The 16,317-nt window shown below is 42.0% G+C and overlaps 1 protein-coding gene across 1 annotated transcript in view; it reads left to right on the forward strand.

Moving 5' to 3' along the window:
• The window catches only part of CTNND2 (catenin delta 2), a 1,090,646-nt gene that overhangs the window by 949,718 nt on the left and 124,611 nt on the right, over window positions 1-16,317 (forward strand). The window contains 1 exon segment of the mRNA XM_070357848.1: window positions 12,115-12,288. Within this exon segment, the coding sequence (XP_070213949.1) occupies window positions 12,115-12,288 (174 nt within the window).

A 16,317-nucleotide genomic window follows, 5' to 3' on the forward strand; every position in this document is an offset into this window, starting at 1 on the left:
TCGGTCGCTTCACTCGGATCCAACTCTTTGTGACCCTATGGACTGTAACCCACCAGGCTCCTCTGTCCATGAGGTTTCTCCAGGCAAGAGTACTAGAGTGGGTTGCCAGGCTCTCCTCCAGGGAATCTTCCCAACCCAGGGTTCAAACCTGGGTCTCTTATGTCTCTTGCATTGGCAGGTGGGTTCTTAACTGCTAATGCCACCCGGGAAGCCCATCCAGGAGCAGTGCCGCGTTTTATTACATTCTGACTCTGCACTCACCACCAGCCCTCAAGAACGTTCTAGATCAGGATAATCATCTGAGCATTTACAATTCATGTCAATAAGTATATATGTCTGTATCTCAGAGTGCCCCTGGAAAAGCAGTACTTCAATCACGCCAGATGACAAAATGCTCAGTTCTGAAGGTGTCAGCGTGTGACACACATGAATGGGATTAGGTGCCATGGAATCCCCTCCCCTGAAGGGTTTCCTTGGAGTTTCAGGACGTTGTATCTGGGGTCACCTCAAGAGCCTCAACTGTAACCCACTGTGCCACATGGATACTGTTGGCTCAGGAATGAGGCTCTGAGACTACATAGAGATCAATGTCCTAAAACACAATAATGAATTTTATTGCTGGTTTAAATCAGTATATTGGAAATTTGAATTTTTAAACTTACTTAAATTTTAAGTAGGGCTTCCCTGGTGGCTCAGACGATAAAGAATCTGCCTGCAATGCAGGAGACCCGGGTTCTATCCCTGAGTCAGGAGGATCCCCTGGAGGAGGAAATGTCAATCCACTCCAGTCTTCTTGCCTAGAGAATCCCATGGACAGAGGAGTCTGGTGGGCTACAGTCCATGGGGTTCAAAGAGTTGGACACGACAGAGAAGGCATGCGTGTACACTGCAGTGTGCCCCTGATTCCCTGCATCCGGATGACTGGCACACCACTGAAGGGAAGAACAGATGTGGGCACGGTGCCCACCCAGCCTCACCCTGCCTCACTCTGTGTGCCGCTATAAACATGTTATCATTTGGCTCTGCAAGACCTCTCTCCTTGCCAGTAAATAGTCATCTGCACCAGAAGCTGGAAAGTGTTCGTTGCTCAGTCATGTCCAGCTCTGCAAGCCCATGGATTATAGCCTGGCAGGCTCCTCTGTCCTTGGAAGTCTCCAGGCAAGAATACTGGAATGGGTTGCCGTTTCCTACTCCAGGGGATCTCCCCGACCCAGGGCTCAAACCCGTGTCTTGTGTATCTCCTGCATTGCAGGCAGATTCTTTATTGTCTGAGTCCTAGAATGTGGAAGGGCTACCAAGAATTCCAGTATAGGGGTCTACCATGTTGTATGAGCCAGTCTCTGATGGTCAGGAAATTAGATTGCTTCCAAAGTTTAACTAATGTAAACTGCAGTAAACGTCCATGTAGCTTTAAGTCTTGCCTACATCCTTAATCACTTCTCAAGGATAAAATCTTGAAAGTGAAACATCGAGACCAGAGAATGCTTTTAAGGCTTTGGGTACATAAGCCAAAAGTTGTCTTCATCACTCCGGATGCCAGTGCCAGTGTGAGCTCCTTGTGATTTGCTTTGTCATCACGTGATGGATCTGCCCTTTGTGACATTCTTGATGCTTTTAAGTCCTCGTTTCCTAATATCCCAGGTTGTTTCTCTTTCTTCCAGGTGGTTTTCATTCCCTTCTCAGTAACCATACTTTCCCGTTTGCGGCTTAATGCCATTTCCTTTCCAACCATCTGCTGATTTCAGCTGCCGCTTACCCCTCACGGTTGGTGGCAGTGTGGTCTCACTCTGCTGTCACCTCACCATATGCCAGAGCTTGGTGACTCAAGACACGATATTCCATGTCCTCAAAGCACTAAATCGTATGCGCCCGCCAGGATCACGGCTCTGCATTTTTGTGCGGTGACTGACCTTTGCCGCTCCCCATGAATGACTGAGATGCTTCTCCTTACACGCCTCCCATATACAACAGATCCCATCACCCAGAAATGCTGCTCGTCCACTCTCAGTGACGTTACAGACTCAACTCTCTATTCTTGGTGTCTTGTTTGGTCTCTATTTACATTTTATCATTCAGTACTCCACGCCATCAGTCAATACTCTGTCTTTCAGACTAGATCTGGGTGTCTCAGCCTTGACACTGTTCACATTAGGAGCCGGGGTGGTTCCCTGTTGTGAGGTTTCCCAGGTGGCTCTGTGGCAAAGAATCTGCCTGCCAATGCAGAAGTTGCAAGAAACATGGTTTGGATCCCTGTGTCAGGAAGATCCCCTGGAGAAGGAAATGGCAGCCCATTCCAGTGTTCTTGCCTGGAGAATCGCACAGATAGAGGAGCCTGGAGGCTCACAGTCCTTGGGGTTGCAAAGAGTCAGACATGACTGAGCGACTGAGCATGCTGGCAGTTCCCTGTTATGGGACAGTCCTGGGCCCTGTGGGATGATTACCAGCATCCCTGGTTCTACCCAGTAGACACCAATCAGTTGCACCCCTTTTCCTAGTTGTGACAACCAGAAGTGTCTCCAGACATTTCCAGTTGTCCCCTTGGGTATTAAAATCACCCTAGTTGAAAACCACTATATTAGACAGTCTTTGAGGGATGTATCACCAAAGATATAAACCAACAAGACTACAGGACTACGTGAAGGAAGGTGGCAAGTCAGGGACAGAGCCCCTTGAAAAGGCAGGTTATGGGGTGAGTTATTCCTAAATGTGAATGAGAAGTGAGGAGCAGAGAGAATTCAACGTGAGCTTGACTAGCGTTCCAGCTGGTACTATCAGGATGACTTGGGGAAATGACAGGCAAGCCCAGTGATGTGGACCAGCCTTGACAACACTCCTCTGTGGGCACAGTGGCCACTTGATCCCATCTCTGGAGTCCACAGCATCACCAGCCTCCCTCCAGCCACCTCCTAAGGGCTGAGCATCCACAGGGGCACAGAGGTGAGTCAACAAGGCTGTCCCTGAATCTCTTGTTCTGAAGCCTTGTTTGGGAAGCACCCTAGCCGATCTTGCGTTTAAGACAGGTTTCTAATCTCTCAAGCGCAAAATGCCCCACATCTTTTACAAGGAGAGCCTGGAGACAGGTGTGTTGCATGAATACAAGTCACTGGATATCACTTCTGTCCAGTCTTTTCACAGTCCAGCTGCCCTGTAATCATCCTCTTCAGAACATCTCCCAGGAGAAGTCAGATACCTGAGCTACCAGAGAAGAAATTTCTCCCCAAGAAGAAATTCTTGGGAATTTCTTTAAAATGCTAAGAGTTTGCATGCTGCAACTAAAGATCTGGCACGCTGCAACTAAAAAAAAAAGATTCTGCCTGCCACAATTGAAAGACCCCACATGCCGCAATAGAGATGAAAGATCATGTGTGCGGTAGTTAGACCCAGTGTGACCGAGTAAATACTGAACAAACAAAAACTCCAACCAACTGTCAAAAGCCAAAAGAGATGATTTTCATGTTGACTCCTGGGAATTTTGAAGAAATTACACAATACGCTACACTTCATGATAGAAGGAATAACAGGCAATAAGATCATGTTATAAAAATGGTTTTCTTTAGGGATGGGAGAATGTCTGACCTTTTTATTTCTTCTTCTTTCTATCATTGGCAGAGCTTCTTGAATCTGTGACTTAATGTCTTTTTAAGCTTTGTAAAACTCTCAGGCACCATTTCTTCAAATATTGCTTCTGCCTAGTTCTCTCTATAATCTCCTTTTGAACTCCAATTCCCTATTTATTAGACTCCCTTATTCCATTCCTTAAACATACTACCCTCCACTCTATTTTTCTTCTTCCTTTTTTTTGGTAATTGTGGATCTTTATATTCAGTCTGGATATTTCCTTCTGATTTATATTTTAGTTTACTATTTTTCTCTTGAAATACATCTAATCTTCTTTCATACTCATACAAGGGGTTTTGTAACTCCAATGATTATGTTTTCAACTATATTCTTACTCTAACAAAGTTCTCAATCTTTTCTTTATTAAATGTAATAATCTTAGTTGTTTTAAAGTCTGGTTCAAATAGTTCCCTTATCCAGATTCTTATGAAATGTTTTCTATGTCTATGGTCGACTTTATTACTTTTCATCCACACAATCTTTCTTCCTCATGTTCCTAGTTATTTTTTTTATTAAATCTGAGACATTTTATATGAAAAGCTATCAAAATAATTTGAGGCCTAGAATGGTATGATCTTTTCCAGAGAGTGTTCATGCTTGATTCTGGAAAGTGTTTATGCTTAATTCTTGCAGGAGGCTTGAGTCAATGGCAATCTCAGTTTAACTTAATTTTATTATAGGTATTTAAGGAATTTAAGGTCATCACTATTCCTAGAGGGTCTGCCTACATGATCCTAAACTACAACGTGAAAGATTTGCCAAGCTACTTGGTTTTTTTCTTTTTTTAAATGAGGCCAGATTCCTTTTATGCCCTTAGGTCGTTAAATATATTTGTCATTTTCCCTGTCTTAGTCTCTGCTCTGGTCAGGAATGGCCCTTGAGGGTCCATAGCTGCCCACCTCAATAGCTTTCCTCCTTCTGAAAGATCTTCACTGCCTTGTTAGCGCTCTGATTCCTGCAAGCAGATATTTTACAATACTTGCCTCGATTTGTTATCAGTGGGAAAGGTGGTCTGAGTTACCCAGCCTGCCGTTGTCAAAAGCAGACGTCTCGTCATTTCTGTTGTTGTCCTTTTACTGAACCCTTAGCTGCAGCATGTGGGGTCTCCTTTCCTGACCAGGGGGCAGGCCCTGGTCCCTGCACTGGGAGCTCAGAGTCTTATCCCCTGAACCAGAAGGGAAGTCCCTGCTTGGAGTTTTTAAAATAACCATTATTCCCTGCTTCCCCTCCCTTTCCTCCTCCCCTCCCCCGCCCCCCCCCCGCCCCCCCATTAGCTGAATGGGATAATAAAACCCTGTCAGGACAAAATCAGTAACTGCTGTTCAAACCAAGTCAAGCGCAGGTGGTCAACAGGGGACAGACCTGGTCTAAGCGAAACTCGCTCAGTCGCGTCCAACTCTTTGCAACCCCAGTCCCTGGAATTCTCCAGGCCAAAATACTGGAGTGGGTAGCCTTTCCCTTCTCCAGGGGATCTTCCCAACCCAGGGATCAAACCCAGGTCTCCCGCATTACAGACAGAATCTTTACCAGCTGAGCCACAAGGCAAACTCAAGAATACTGGCGTGGGTAGCCTATCCCTTCTCCAGCGGATCTTCCCCATCCAGGAATCGAACCAGGCTCTCCTGCACTGCAGCTGGTTTCTTTACCAAGTGAGCTATCTGCGTCTAGGCTGTTGCTTTTTAAAGTAGTCAGTCCCCACTGCAGCCTGATTTACCCAAACCCTGCATAAACGAACATTCTCTGACAGTTTACCACTTAGAGTCATCTTCTCTTCCTACATCTCTGATGTGTGACTTCAGCTGGGAGGCAAGAGTGGGCTTTTCCAATCCGCGTATTTTCCTGTCGCTGCGAATCCACTCGCTCTCTCTTGCAGTATCTCTGGCCTATTTGTTTTGCTGAAATCCCTTGAAAAGAAAAGTGAACCCACGCACACGCGGACTGTCATACTCTCGCCTATTTATTTTGCTGAAATCCCTTGAAAAGAAAAGTGAACCCACGCACACGCGGACTGTCATACTCTCTCGTTGGTGGGGAAATTTCGGCGGAAGAGATGCATTCCGCCGGTGAAGAGGCCTTTTCTGTTTGTGTTCCAAAGACACAGCAGTGAAAGTGCTTTTCTGTACAAAGGCTGCAATGGCTGTGACATCCATGGCAGAAGGAGCTATGTATTTTAGCACTCCTCCCAAAATGTAAATTCTTCTTCTGTGTAGGCGAGACCATTCTGTTACCATCTCCATGGTACCCAGCCCAGCGCCTTGAAAGTAGAGACTGCGGTGGCTGTAAGCTTTTGCAGAGGAAGCAGCTGAAATTCCCTTGTTAATTCTCCTATTCAGTAGGGACTTTTATGAATGTAATAACTGGACTTGTGAGCCGCCATGCCCTAAAAAATCCCATGTGTGCAGAGAACGTTGTATGAACATCCTTAATTTCCGGTTTTTTAACTTTCCCATTTTTATCTCTAAGTCAGACCTTTCTCTTCATATGAGGAACAAACGGCTTCCATGATTCCATCCTCAAACCAACTGAGAAAGGAATCTTTTTTTTAATATGTGTTTATTTATTTGGCTACATCAAGTCTAGTTGCATGGCACAGGCTCCTCTCTACTTGCTGCTGCAGACTCAGTGGCTGTGGCTTGTGGGCTTGGTTGCCCCACGGCATGTGGGACCTTATTCCCTGTGCCTGCCTGAGTGCTAAGTTGCTTTAGTCGTGTATGACTCTTTGCGACCCCATGGACTGTAGCCCGCCAGGCTACTCTGTCCATGGGATTCTGCAGGCAAGAATACTGGAGTGGGCTGCCATGCCCTCCTCCAGGGAAACTTCCAGACCCAGGGATCGAACCCGAGTCTCTTACATCTCCTACACTGGCAGGCAGATCGTTTACTACTGCGACACCTGTGAAGCCCCCAGTTCCCAGACCAGGGATGAAACTCGAGTTCCCTGCACTGCAAGGTGGGTTCTTAACCACTGGACCACCAGGGAAGTCCTGAGAGAAATCTTTTAAATAGAATTTAAGTCCTAAGGAGAAGTAAAAGTATTAAAAGCCATTCTAAAGAAAGGTTTAAAAAAATCCCACCTTGAGCCCACTCCCACAGCTCTGTATTTTTCTTCCTCAGCAGACGCTCCTTACAATCAGTGGCCAGTGTGTCTCTTCTTCCCTGACCATGACTACATCAAAAAGCATCATGTACAGATTTCAGGAGCCACTTGGAATCTAATATGCGGGCATCTTATTCTCTTCCTTTTTTAAAATATTTGAGCACTACCTCTCAGAGAGAGATAATACATAATTTCAATTCTGGCAATTTTTAAAAGTAAGTGATATAAAGTGTTCACTGATTCATCTTACTGATATCAGTCATTCATTTACAGCCAGTAAAGAAAAATACTGGTACATAGGAAAAAACAAAATAATGCCATTTACAGCAACGTGGATAGACCAGGAGATGATCATACGAAGTGAAGTAAGTCAGAGGAAGACAAATCTGTTATCACTTACATATAGAATCTAAAAAATAGTAGAAATGAACTGACTTACAAAACAGAAACAGGCTCACAGACACCGAAGACAAGTTTGTGGTTACTGTAGCCCGCCAGCAACTCCGTCCATGGGATTTTCCAGGCAAGAGTACTGGAGTGGGTTGCCATTGCCTTCTCCGAATACTACACTGCTGTGGCTGCTGCTGCTAAGTCGCTTCAGTTGTGTCCCACTCTGTGCGACCCCACAGACGGCAGCCCACCAGGCTCCCCCGTCCCTGGGATTCTCCAGGCAAGAACACTGGAGTGGGCTGCCATTTCCTTCTCCAATGCATGAAAGTGAAAAGTAAAACTGAGTTCACTCAGTCATATCTGACTCTTCGTGACCCCATGGACTACATATAAAATATAAGCATAATAAGGATTTACTATATAGCACAGAGAACTGTGGGGTTTCCCTGGTGTTTCAGTGATAAAGAACCCACCTGCCAGTGCAGAAGATGTGGATTTGATCCTGGGTCAAGAAGATCCCCTGGAGAAGATTTAGGGTTAGGGTTGGGAAATGACCACCCACTCCAGTATTCTTGCCTGGGAAATCCCATGGACAGAGGAGCTGGTGGGTTACAGTCTTTGGGGTTACAAAAGAGTCAGACTTACCGACCGAACAACAGAGAACTATGTTCTATATCTTGTAATAATTTACAGTGGAAAATAGTCTGATAAATAAATAAATACACATATAACTGAAAAAAAAGTTCTGATTATATGCTATTGAATGTGGTGCTACTTGGGATGACAAACCAGCCTGTTTGTTCCGTGATCTACTCTCAATATAATCCTGCCTCACACACTGCTTCTTTACTGCCAGCCTGTCCTCAAGAAAGCTCCATGGCAGGAAAGCCACGGTGTAGCTGGAGGGTCCTCCTGCCTCTGAGATGACATTGTCTTAGTGCTTGCTGTGTGACGGTCTTGCTCAGCTCAGGCTGCTGTACCAAAATGCCCTAGACTACATGGCCTATACAACAGACGTTTATTACTCACAGCTCTGGAGGCTGCAGGTCCAAGGGACTGGCAGACTCTGTGTCTACTGAGAGCCCCTTTCCTTGTGTGAGTGTGTGTTTGTGTGTCGCCACTTGCAATGATGCAAACAATATGATCAACAAAAACCCTGTTGCTTTCTTGGAAATACCTTCTCTGTTGGTTGTGCCTTGGGTTCAGGACACAGAAAGTTCTCCCTCCTGACCGGGCAGCATTTTGTTTCTTTATATATTATTTTCATATTTCAAGTTCTTAGGAAAACTTTGGTAATATGCCCTGTTAAAAGTTAAAAGCAAAGAGTTAAAAAACAAATACAGTTTGCATAAGGCTTACTTATAAATTGGAGTTCTGTGTTCTTAGGATTAAAATAGCTGGGTGATCAGTGTTTTGGCTGTGTTAAAGACTTAGCCAGTGCTTGCCTTCTTCAATCCCTATGGCAGTTTTGAAGACATTTTAGGATAAATGCATCTTATATTTAAATTTATAAATGATGTATTTCCAGTATTTTGGTAAAAGAGTTGCATATCCCTTGACTTTTTGTGGATCTTTGCTCTAGGAGAAGGTTGGCATTAACAGTGTACAACTGCGGGATTGTTTTCATGACTTCAGTCTGATTCTCATGTCACCATGACCCTATAGTCCTGTGGGTATTGACTGGCTAGGTGACATGACAGCAGGTGTTAGCACAGCTCTTAAAGAAGACTTCCAGTCTTATATAGGTGATCAAAATCTATTTTATAATGGACAGTCAATCAATACTTCTTTCTCTATTAACTCAATAGAAGTTTGAGGAAAGTACCCAGATAAAGGCGGTATACCCTGGCTTTGAGATAGTTCTTTTTCCTCTGTATTGATGTGCCAGGGTGTCATCAGTGTTCTGAAATAGCACAGAATCCCCTTTGAACTCCTATCATTGCTGTCAAAGGCTATCTGTATTCACATCAGTTTTCCTTTTATTGCCTTCAGATTCTCTCTGTAGCCACTGAGAAAGGATTGTAATGAAAGGTATTTAAGATCTACATAGATCACATGTCAGGATGGAGGAAGACTGTCTACTGATTCAGCCATTTATCCTGTTTTATTGCACAGAAGTTAGAAAAAACGAACCAGATGAAACCCAGCAAATGATAACACAGCTTTTTTTTTTTTTTGCACTTTTTATAGTTTGTCTGTCACATGTTGTAATGAGCATGCAAACATTGCTTCTCTATATCTCCCTCTGTTATGTTGGCTCTTACAAGAGAGGGAAATTTCATCCATGTTGAGTTGAATGTTTATGCGAAATCTAAACCTTTATATGAACATGATAGCTTCAGAGTTTTAAGGAGATGACAAAATTGTGGTCCAGGCACGAGTTGGAAAAGAATTTCCAAACATGAGACAGAATGAGAGGGAAATAAAGTTTATTAGAGTGGGAGACACTGTTAGAACAGCGGGCCAGCTCAAGGGAGAACCAGTGTTGAACAGGGGTCCTTAGCCCACTTTTATAACCAGGGTACACGGAGCGGGATGGGGGTCTTGCGGGTCATTTGCTGATTGGATGAGGCACGTATATTCGGGTGAGGGGAAGAGTAAGACAAATACCTTCTCCCTATGGGGTAGGAGGGGAGAAGGCAATGGCACCCCACTCCAGTACTCCTGCCTGGAAAATCCCATGGATGGAGGAGCCTGGAAGGCTGCAGTCCATGGGGTCGCTGAGGGTCAGACATGACTGACTGACTTCACTTTCACTTTTCACTTTCATGCATTGGAGAAGGAAATGGCAACCCACTCCAGTGTTCTTGCCTGGAGAATCCCAGGGACAAGGCATCCTGGTGGGCTGCCGTCTATGGGGTCGCAGAGTTGGACACGACTGAAGTGACTCAGCAGCAGCAGCATGAGGTAGGAGGGGAGACAGGTTATACTGCTCACGAGGACCTGAAATCCATTAATAATTACAACATGGGGGAAGGAAAGATGAAAAGGGTCTGTTTTTTCCATTCCTGCATTCCCAGACCCCCCTTGGTTTTGTCTGCTCTTTTGTCCTTGGGTCACTACAAAAAAAGAAAAAAAGAAAGAATTTTCCATTTCCTGTTGCAGTAGCAGAGAAATTCAGTCCCCGCAGCTGGTTTCTTTTGAGAAGCCAACATCACTCCTGCTTCAGCATCGAAGTTAACAAATTTGCGAAAGGACTGTTTCCTTTTGCCTGCTGCTCTCTTTCTATCCAGTGCAGTGAGCCAGCCTCAAATAATGAACCAAGAGCAATGTGACAAGTCTGGTTCACTTTCAATTTTTTTTTTTATGTATTTAAAAGAGATGAACTGGTTTCATTGATAGGCTGTGCACAGGTGTAAAGCCTTCTTTGAACAGTTTAGAAGTGGCTTAGGTTGAAAGAACAGGAAGGTCCACTTTGAGTGTTCTTGTTATAAAGTTGAGATTGAGTGACACTCTCGTTGAAAATGACCTTTAATCGGATGTCTCACCCATTGATGGAATGTCATTCATGTCTGTTCTTTAGCCTTAACCTAAGCCGTATCATAATAGAGAAAAAGAAGGTATGGCTTTTTAATTTTTCTCTTGGAAAAGAAGGGATGAGATTCTTGCAATTCTTATTGTCTGTTAAAAAAGCTGTTATTATTTCTATTTTTCTATTTTTGTTTCAAGGATACAACATGAGCTATATTTTCTTCCAGGTAAAATTTCAGAATGAAGGCACTAACAGATTCTGAAATACAATTTTGTCTTCATAGATATACATACATGTATATGGACACATGCACATATATTTATAAACATAAAATATCTGTGAGAAGGTTTAGTATATATGTCATTTAGATTATATGTTCAGCAATCATTAACAAATACAAATAAGGAGTTAAATAACTTAATATTCCCGACGTAGTACTATAAAATCATCCTTCTGTTTTGCTATGGCTTTTCTCAAAAATGAATGTGGGAATATTTTTTCTACACATATTACTTCGTTTCTACCTTCATTATACCATTGCCTTCAACAAGATAAAGGCTGAATGTGATCAAAGATCAGAAGCATTATTGGAACTCAATATTTTTTAAATTATAAGAGTAATAGAACAGGCTATTAGAAATGTAGAAAAAAATGAAAGACATCCACACTTTGTAAATAGATATTTATTATCCTTACACTTTTTTATGATCATTTTACTTGGTACCCAGCACAAACCCTTCACAGCTTTGTGTCCTGCTTTGTTTATTTAACTTCTATTGTAAACCTTGATCCAAATTGCTACACGGTCTTCAAAGCTGTCATTTGTAAGGCTCTATTCATTTGCCTTTTGCATATAATCCATAACTTGAAATGTATGTGCAGTTACTTTTGAATTACATATTTTAACTCAGACTCAGTTCAAAGCAAACATCAGAATTTCTATAAGATCAAAATTTGCCTATAGCTCATGGCAGAGTGTCTAATAAACCTAATAAATCTAATAAACATTCTTTTCTCTTTTGTACATTCTGTCATTAGTTTAGTGCTCATAGATGCAGTGACAAAATATGTATTTTATAAGCGATTTAGAAATTTATCACAGTTAACACTTGCGTGTAAGAAGTGAGGGCACTTGATAGTCTCTAACTCCGATGCTATGCCGATCGTATGCTTAGCTTACTGTGAAGTATGCTGCCTTGATCTCTAGTCTTCCTCCATCCTGACCAATCAAAACTAGCGTACCTTTTCTCCTTCCTCCCTGTAATGGTTGCTAGAACTGTTCTCAGAGCACTTCACTGTTCTACTGCCAATTACATTCACTTCTGTACCTGCTCCACCCTCCATCAGAAGCTCTCAGTGGGCAGGAATGGCTCTCCCATTTTGGGTGGTCCTTGGACTGCTGATGCCATATCCTGCCTGCAGTTCTCCAAGTGTCATGACACCCTGCTTTGGTTTTCGTCTTGGATGTTTGCAGAGGGCAATGTTGGGAAGTGTGATGATGTTAAAGATGTGTACTCTCTCATTTCTCTTCCACCAGTGGGATGGAGTGGGACCTCTTCCAGACTGTGCAGAACCACCAAAAGGGATCCAGATGCTGTGGCACCCATCCATAGTCAAACCCTACCTCACACTGCTCTCTGAGTGCTCAAATGCAGACACGCTGGAAGGGGCGGCGGGCGCCCTGCAGAACTTGGCTGCAGGGAGCTGGAAGGTATGACTGGTTTGTTACAATAAGAAAGAAATCTGGAAGCACGAGAAGGTTCTTAGAAAATAAGAGAAGTCCAATTTTGAGAAGTGCTATTCTAATCAAGTTTTCTAAGGATGTTAGAGAAAAAAGAGTTCCACTGAACTGTTGGATTTAGAAATATATTTCTTTGAAAAAGTCTTCTTAAGGATGTCCTTGAAGATGCCTGCAAAACACAGAGGAATAGATGTCAGTATAGTCATGGAAGATGCTGTGATATGCTTTCCATTCTGTCTGTGTAGCTGAGTTCCTTTATTTTCAGAGGTGACTGGGAACATGTTGAGGCTTTTCAAAGCACTGTCACTGACAGAGCTGATTCCCAAACATCTCATAGAAAAACCCCTGTGAATCCTGTAATATCGTAGCTGGTCTCATCCCCAAAGGAAAAGAACCGCTTGCATTTTTAAATTATGGGATTACAGGGAAGAATAGTGTTACTAGTTATCTTTGGCAAAATGTTAAATTAAAGCAATTGTATGGTTGGGAAAGATACTAGGAGGATCTTTTTCTCTGGATTTTTATAAACACACAGTCTTCCTGATGGGTTCTCACAGAAGTTTTCATGACCTTCCTTTTGGGTAGAAAGGAGGGATTCATGATAACCAAGAATTCTTGAGTTTGGTCACTGCTAGTTCCATGAGCTAAATCGCCTTTTTGCATAAAAGAGTGTTAACCTCTTAGAAGAATGAGGGAATATGGGGAAAATATCAAGAGAGGGAGTTGAAACCTCAGCCTTCCATTTTCCATTCATTTAATATTCATACATCACTCCTTTCCTTACCATTCTTTTTTTTTCTTCAAAACAATATTGATATAGACACACAGCTCTAGATCACTCTCAGAAGCTCAGTACCATGGGTCCCACACATACTGGCTTCAGTATTGCCCTGCAAAAATACCTTCCTTCTCTTCTTACCAGATCTTCCAATACCTGCCTCTTGCCACTTCTCTGTCCCTGCCATCATCTTTTCCATTTCTACAATCTCAGCTGCAACACCATCTTTCCTGGGTGTGACTTTCCAGCTCTTGGGGCACAGCTCTTGAGACCCAGCCCCTGGTGATACTTCCCAGGAGCTGGCTACGTACTCATGCATGCCAGCCCCACATCTTCTCTTAAGAGTTTTAGGAATGAGCATAATTATTCCTTTCCCTCTCTGCCCTTAAGTCACCTCCAATGTTGTCCCTTAAGAATTCAGGTGGAGCGGGGATTGAAGTGAATTTGTCCTATGCTTTCATCCAAAGAAAAGTTTCAAAATTAGAGTCTTACCAGGCAGAATGCCAGAGGATAGCCTTGCAGAGCTAGGAAAGAGACAGTCATGGAAGTCAGTTCCTTGAACTTTTCCTGAGTCTTTACTTTCATCTAAAGTTAGGAGGCTTTGACTCCAGTCACAGTTCAAAACTTTTCTAAACTTTGTGGCTCTGGGAAAGTTAAAGCATCTCAATGTGTCCCAGGAGCATTGTCTTTAAGCAGAAACAGTCGTGGGTGGCTTCCCCAGACATCATGCAGGTCAGTCACAAAGCTGGATTCAAAGATGCAGGATGTCATAAGCCAAAGGGTTGTCATTTAACACCCAAGAACACTAAGTTGCTCTAAGTCCCCACCCGGCTCCCTTGCCTTGGAGGATGGATTAAAGGGGATGGGAAGGGATGCTCTCTAGAGCAGAGTCTGATCTGAAAGGCAAAGCCATCTAGATGATGGCAAGTTTGCCATATTTTGATTTGTTTAATGAATTATTATTTTTACTTGCCAAATAGTTAGGTTCTTATAAGAACAAGTTAAAAATGGAGAAATGTCTTTGAGCGCTAGAAGATGTTGATTGTAAGACTTCAACCTTTGCTTCAGAAGTTAAGCTCTGTATTCCATGTGTTCAGAAAATGAATTAGAAACCTGAAAAATTTATAAAGATGCAAATGAAACTTCTGAAGTTGAAAATGTAGCATCTTAAATGAAAAATACATGGAATGGAATCAATAGCAGATTAGACATTGCAAAAGAAAAGTTTAGTGAACTGAAAGACAGTGATTGTAAACTATAAAAAATGAAATACACAGGGAAAAAAAGGGAAAAAATGGATAGTGCATCAGTGAGTGAGCTTCAAGTGGCCTGATATATATATATTAATGGAGTCCGAAACAAGACAAGAGAGAAAGGAGAAAGAGAAAACTATTTGAAGAAATAAGGATTGAAAACATTCCAAATCTAATGAAAACCGCAAACTCACACATCTAAACAACTCAAGAAACTACCAGAAGCATTAAAAAGTTATATACCAAGGTACATTATAATCAGATTGCTCAAAATCAGAAATAAAGAGATAACCTTAAAAGCAGCCAGAGAAAAAAGACATGTCATGTAGCAAGGACACCTCCACATCATATTTAAGGATAAATATCTCCAGTTATTCAATTATTCCTTGTTGAGGTACTAAGGATGTCCTCTGGAAGAGAATCTGGTCTGTAAGACCTCTAAGAGCAGAAACTAGGTTCCATTTATTTCTTTGTACCCCACTGCTAAGCCCTATGCTTGGCTGAGCAATAATGCTAAGACACAAACATTTAACTGAACTAGTGTCTATGTCTATATGTCTTTCTTATGAATAGCAGTCTTTTATATTTATAAACATCCGTCAGTCACTAAGCAGTTAGTAGCGCATCTTTAGATGATCACAATTTATGATTCTTTTTTTGGTCCTTTGATTCAGATGGGAATATGTAATCAATAGGATATAAAATTGATATAAAGGAATTGTGGGAGAACTGTTTTCTTTTCAGTTTGCAGACTCATCGGTGTTTTTTAGGATGCATATTTTGATGTCATTGCCCAGTTCCACGATTCCTGAAGCATTGGACTTTGTATTTAATTTGGTGATTAAAGACATAGGCTCTGTGTCTTTAACACAGGCTCTCACATAACCAGGTCAGCTGGGTGAGCTGCTGAGATATGTCTGGGTCTTTAGGTGTTTGGAGTAATAAAATAATAAATTTACAATTTATACTATTTTATACTGATTTATAGTATGTTGATACTCAAAAATTCTCTCCTGCTTTGGGTTATATAATGAGAATTAAGGAAGAAGTCTGATAAAAATTCTCAGAATTTTCTAGCAGTAACATCTTTCTGACTGTTTCCAGTGCATTAACCTGAACATTAGTTATCCCCAGTGTAAAATTCATCCCCATATATCCAGATGCATTGAATTGGTAATTTTTTTATTATTAATAGAGACTACCGAGTAAGAGGCAGAATGCTCTACAACAGCTAAAATCAACATCACAAGAGCCGTTCTGTATTTTAGACACAGCTTAACAACTACGACCATTGGATTTCCCAGCCTTCATCAGATTTCAAGCAACAAATTTAAAAATGCAGTGAGTTACTCTTGTAAGCAGGCACACAGATCTGTGATAAGAAGAGCAAATAGATATCCTGATGGCAAAGTGAAAAGATAGGAGAGTTAGAAGAAGTAAATATAAGGATGCAAGAAATAAAAAAATGTCAGAGGCCATTCAGTGTTTTGACTATTTCATTTATTCTAATCACTGATGGTCATAATGCTGACTGTCATCAAGAAAGTGTTAAATGATTACTAGTAATTTTAGAAGACAAAGCATTTTGAAAAGACTTGTATTCCAACAGCTAAAGTAGAATTTTGACTCTCAGGGAGTCATCCTTGCTTATACAGAGCACTGGCCTTCCTGATGGCCAAGGCAAATCCTGGGCCAAGGCAAATGGCCTTTGGGGCATATTTGTGCATAGTTATAAATGTATGTGCTTGTATAAGAATTTTCTTATAAAAATACAAATACACAGGCATGCATAAAGGTCAATATCACATTATCATCATTCTTTGTACAATTTAGTAAGGTACCATGTTAAATGGTGGGAAGGGAAGATAGATAAGCTGTAGGAGTGAATTGAGAAGATTGTCATTATGCCAACACTGATAAATAGTTATTACTTTTTAAAGATGAGAATAGCTTATACCAAACCAAACA

Source organism: Bos mutus, chromosome 20 (genome assembly GCF_027580195.1).
Source record: "Bos mutus isolate GX-2022 chromosome 20, NWIPB_WYAK_1.1, whole genome shotgun sequence".
Taxonomy (NCBI): domain Eukaryota; kingdom Metazoa; phylum Chordata; class Mammalia; order Artiodactyla; family Bovidae; genus Bos; species Bos mutus.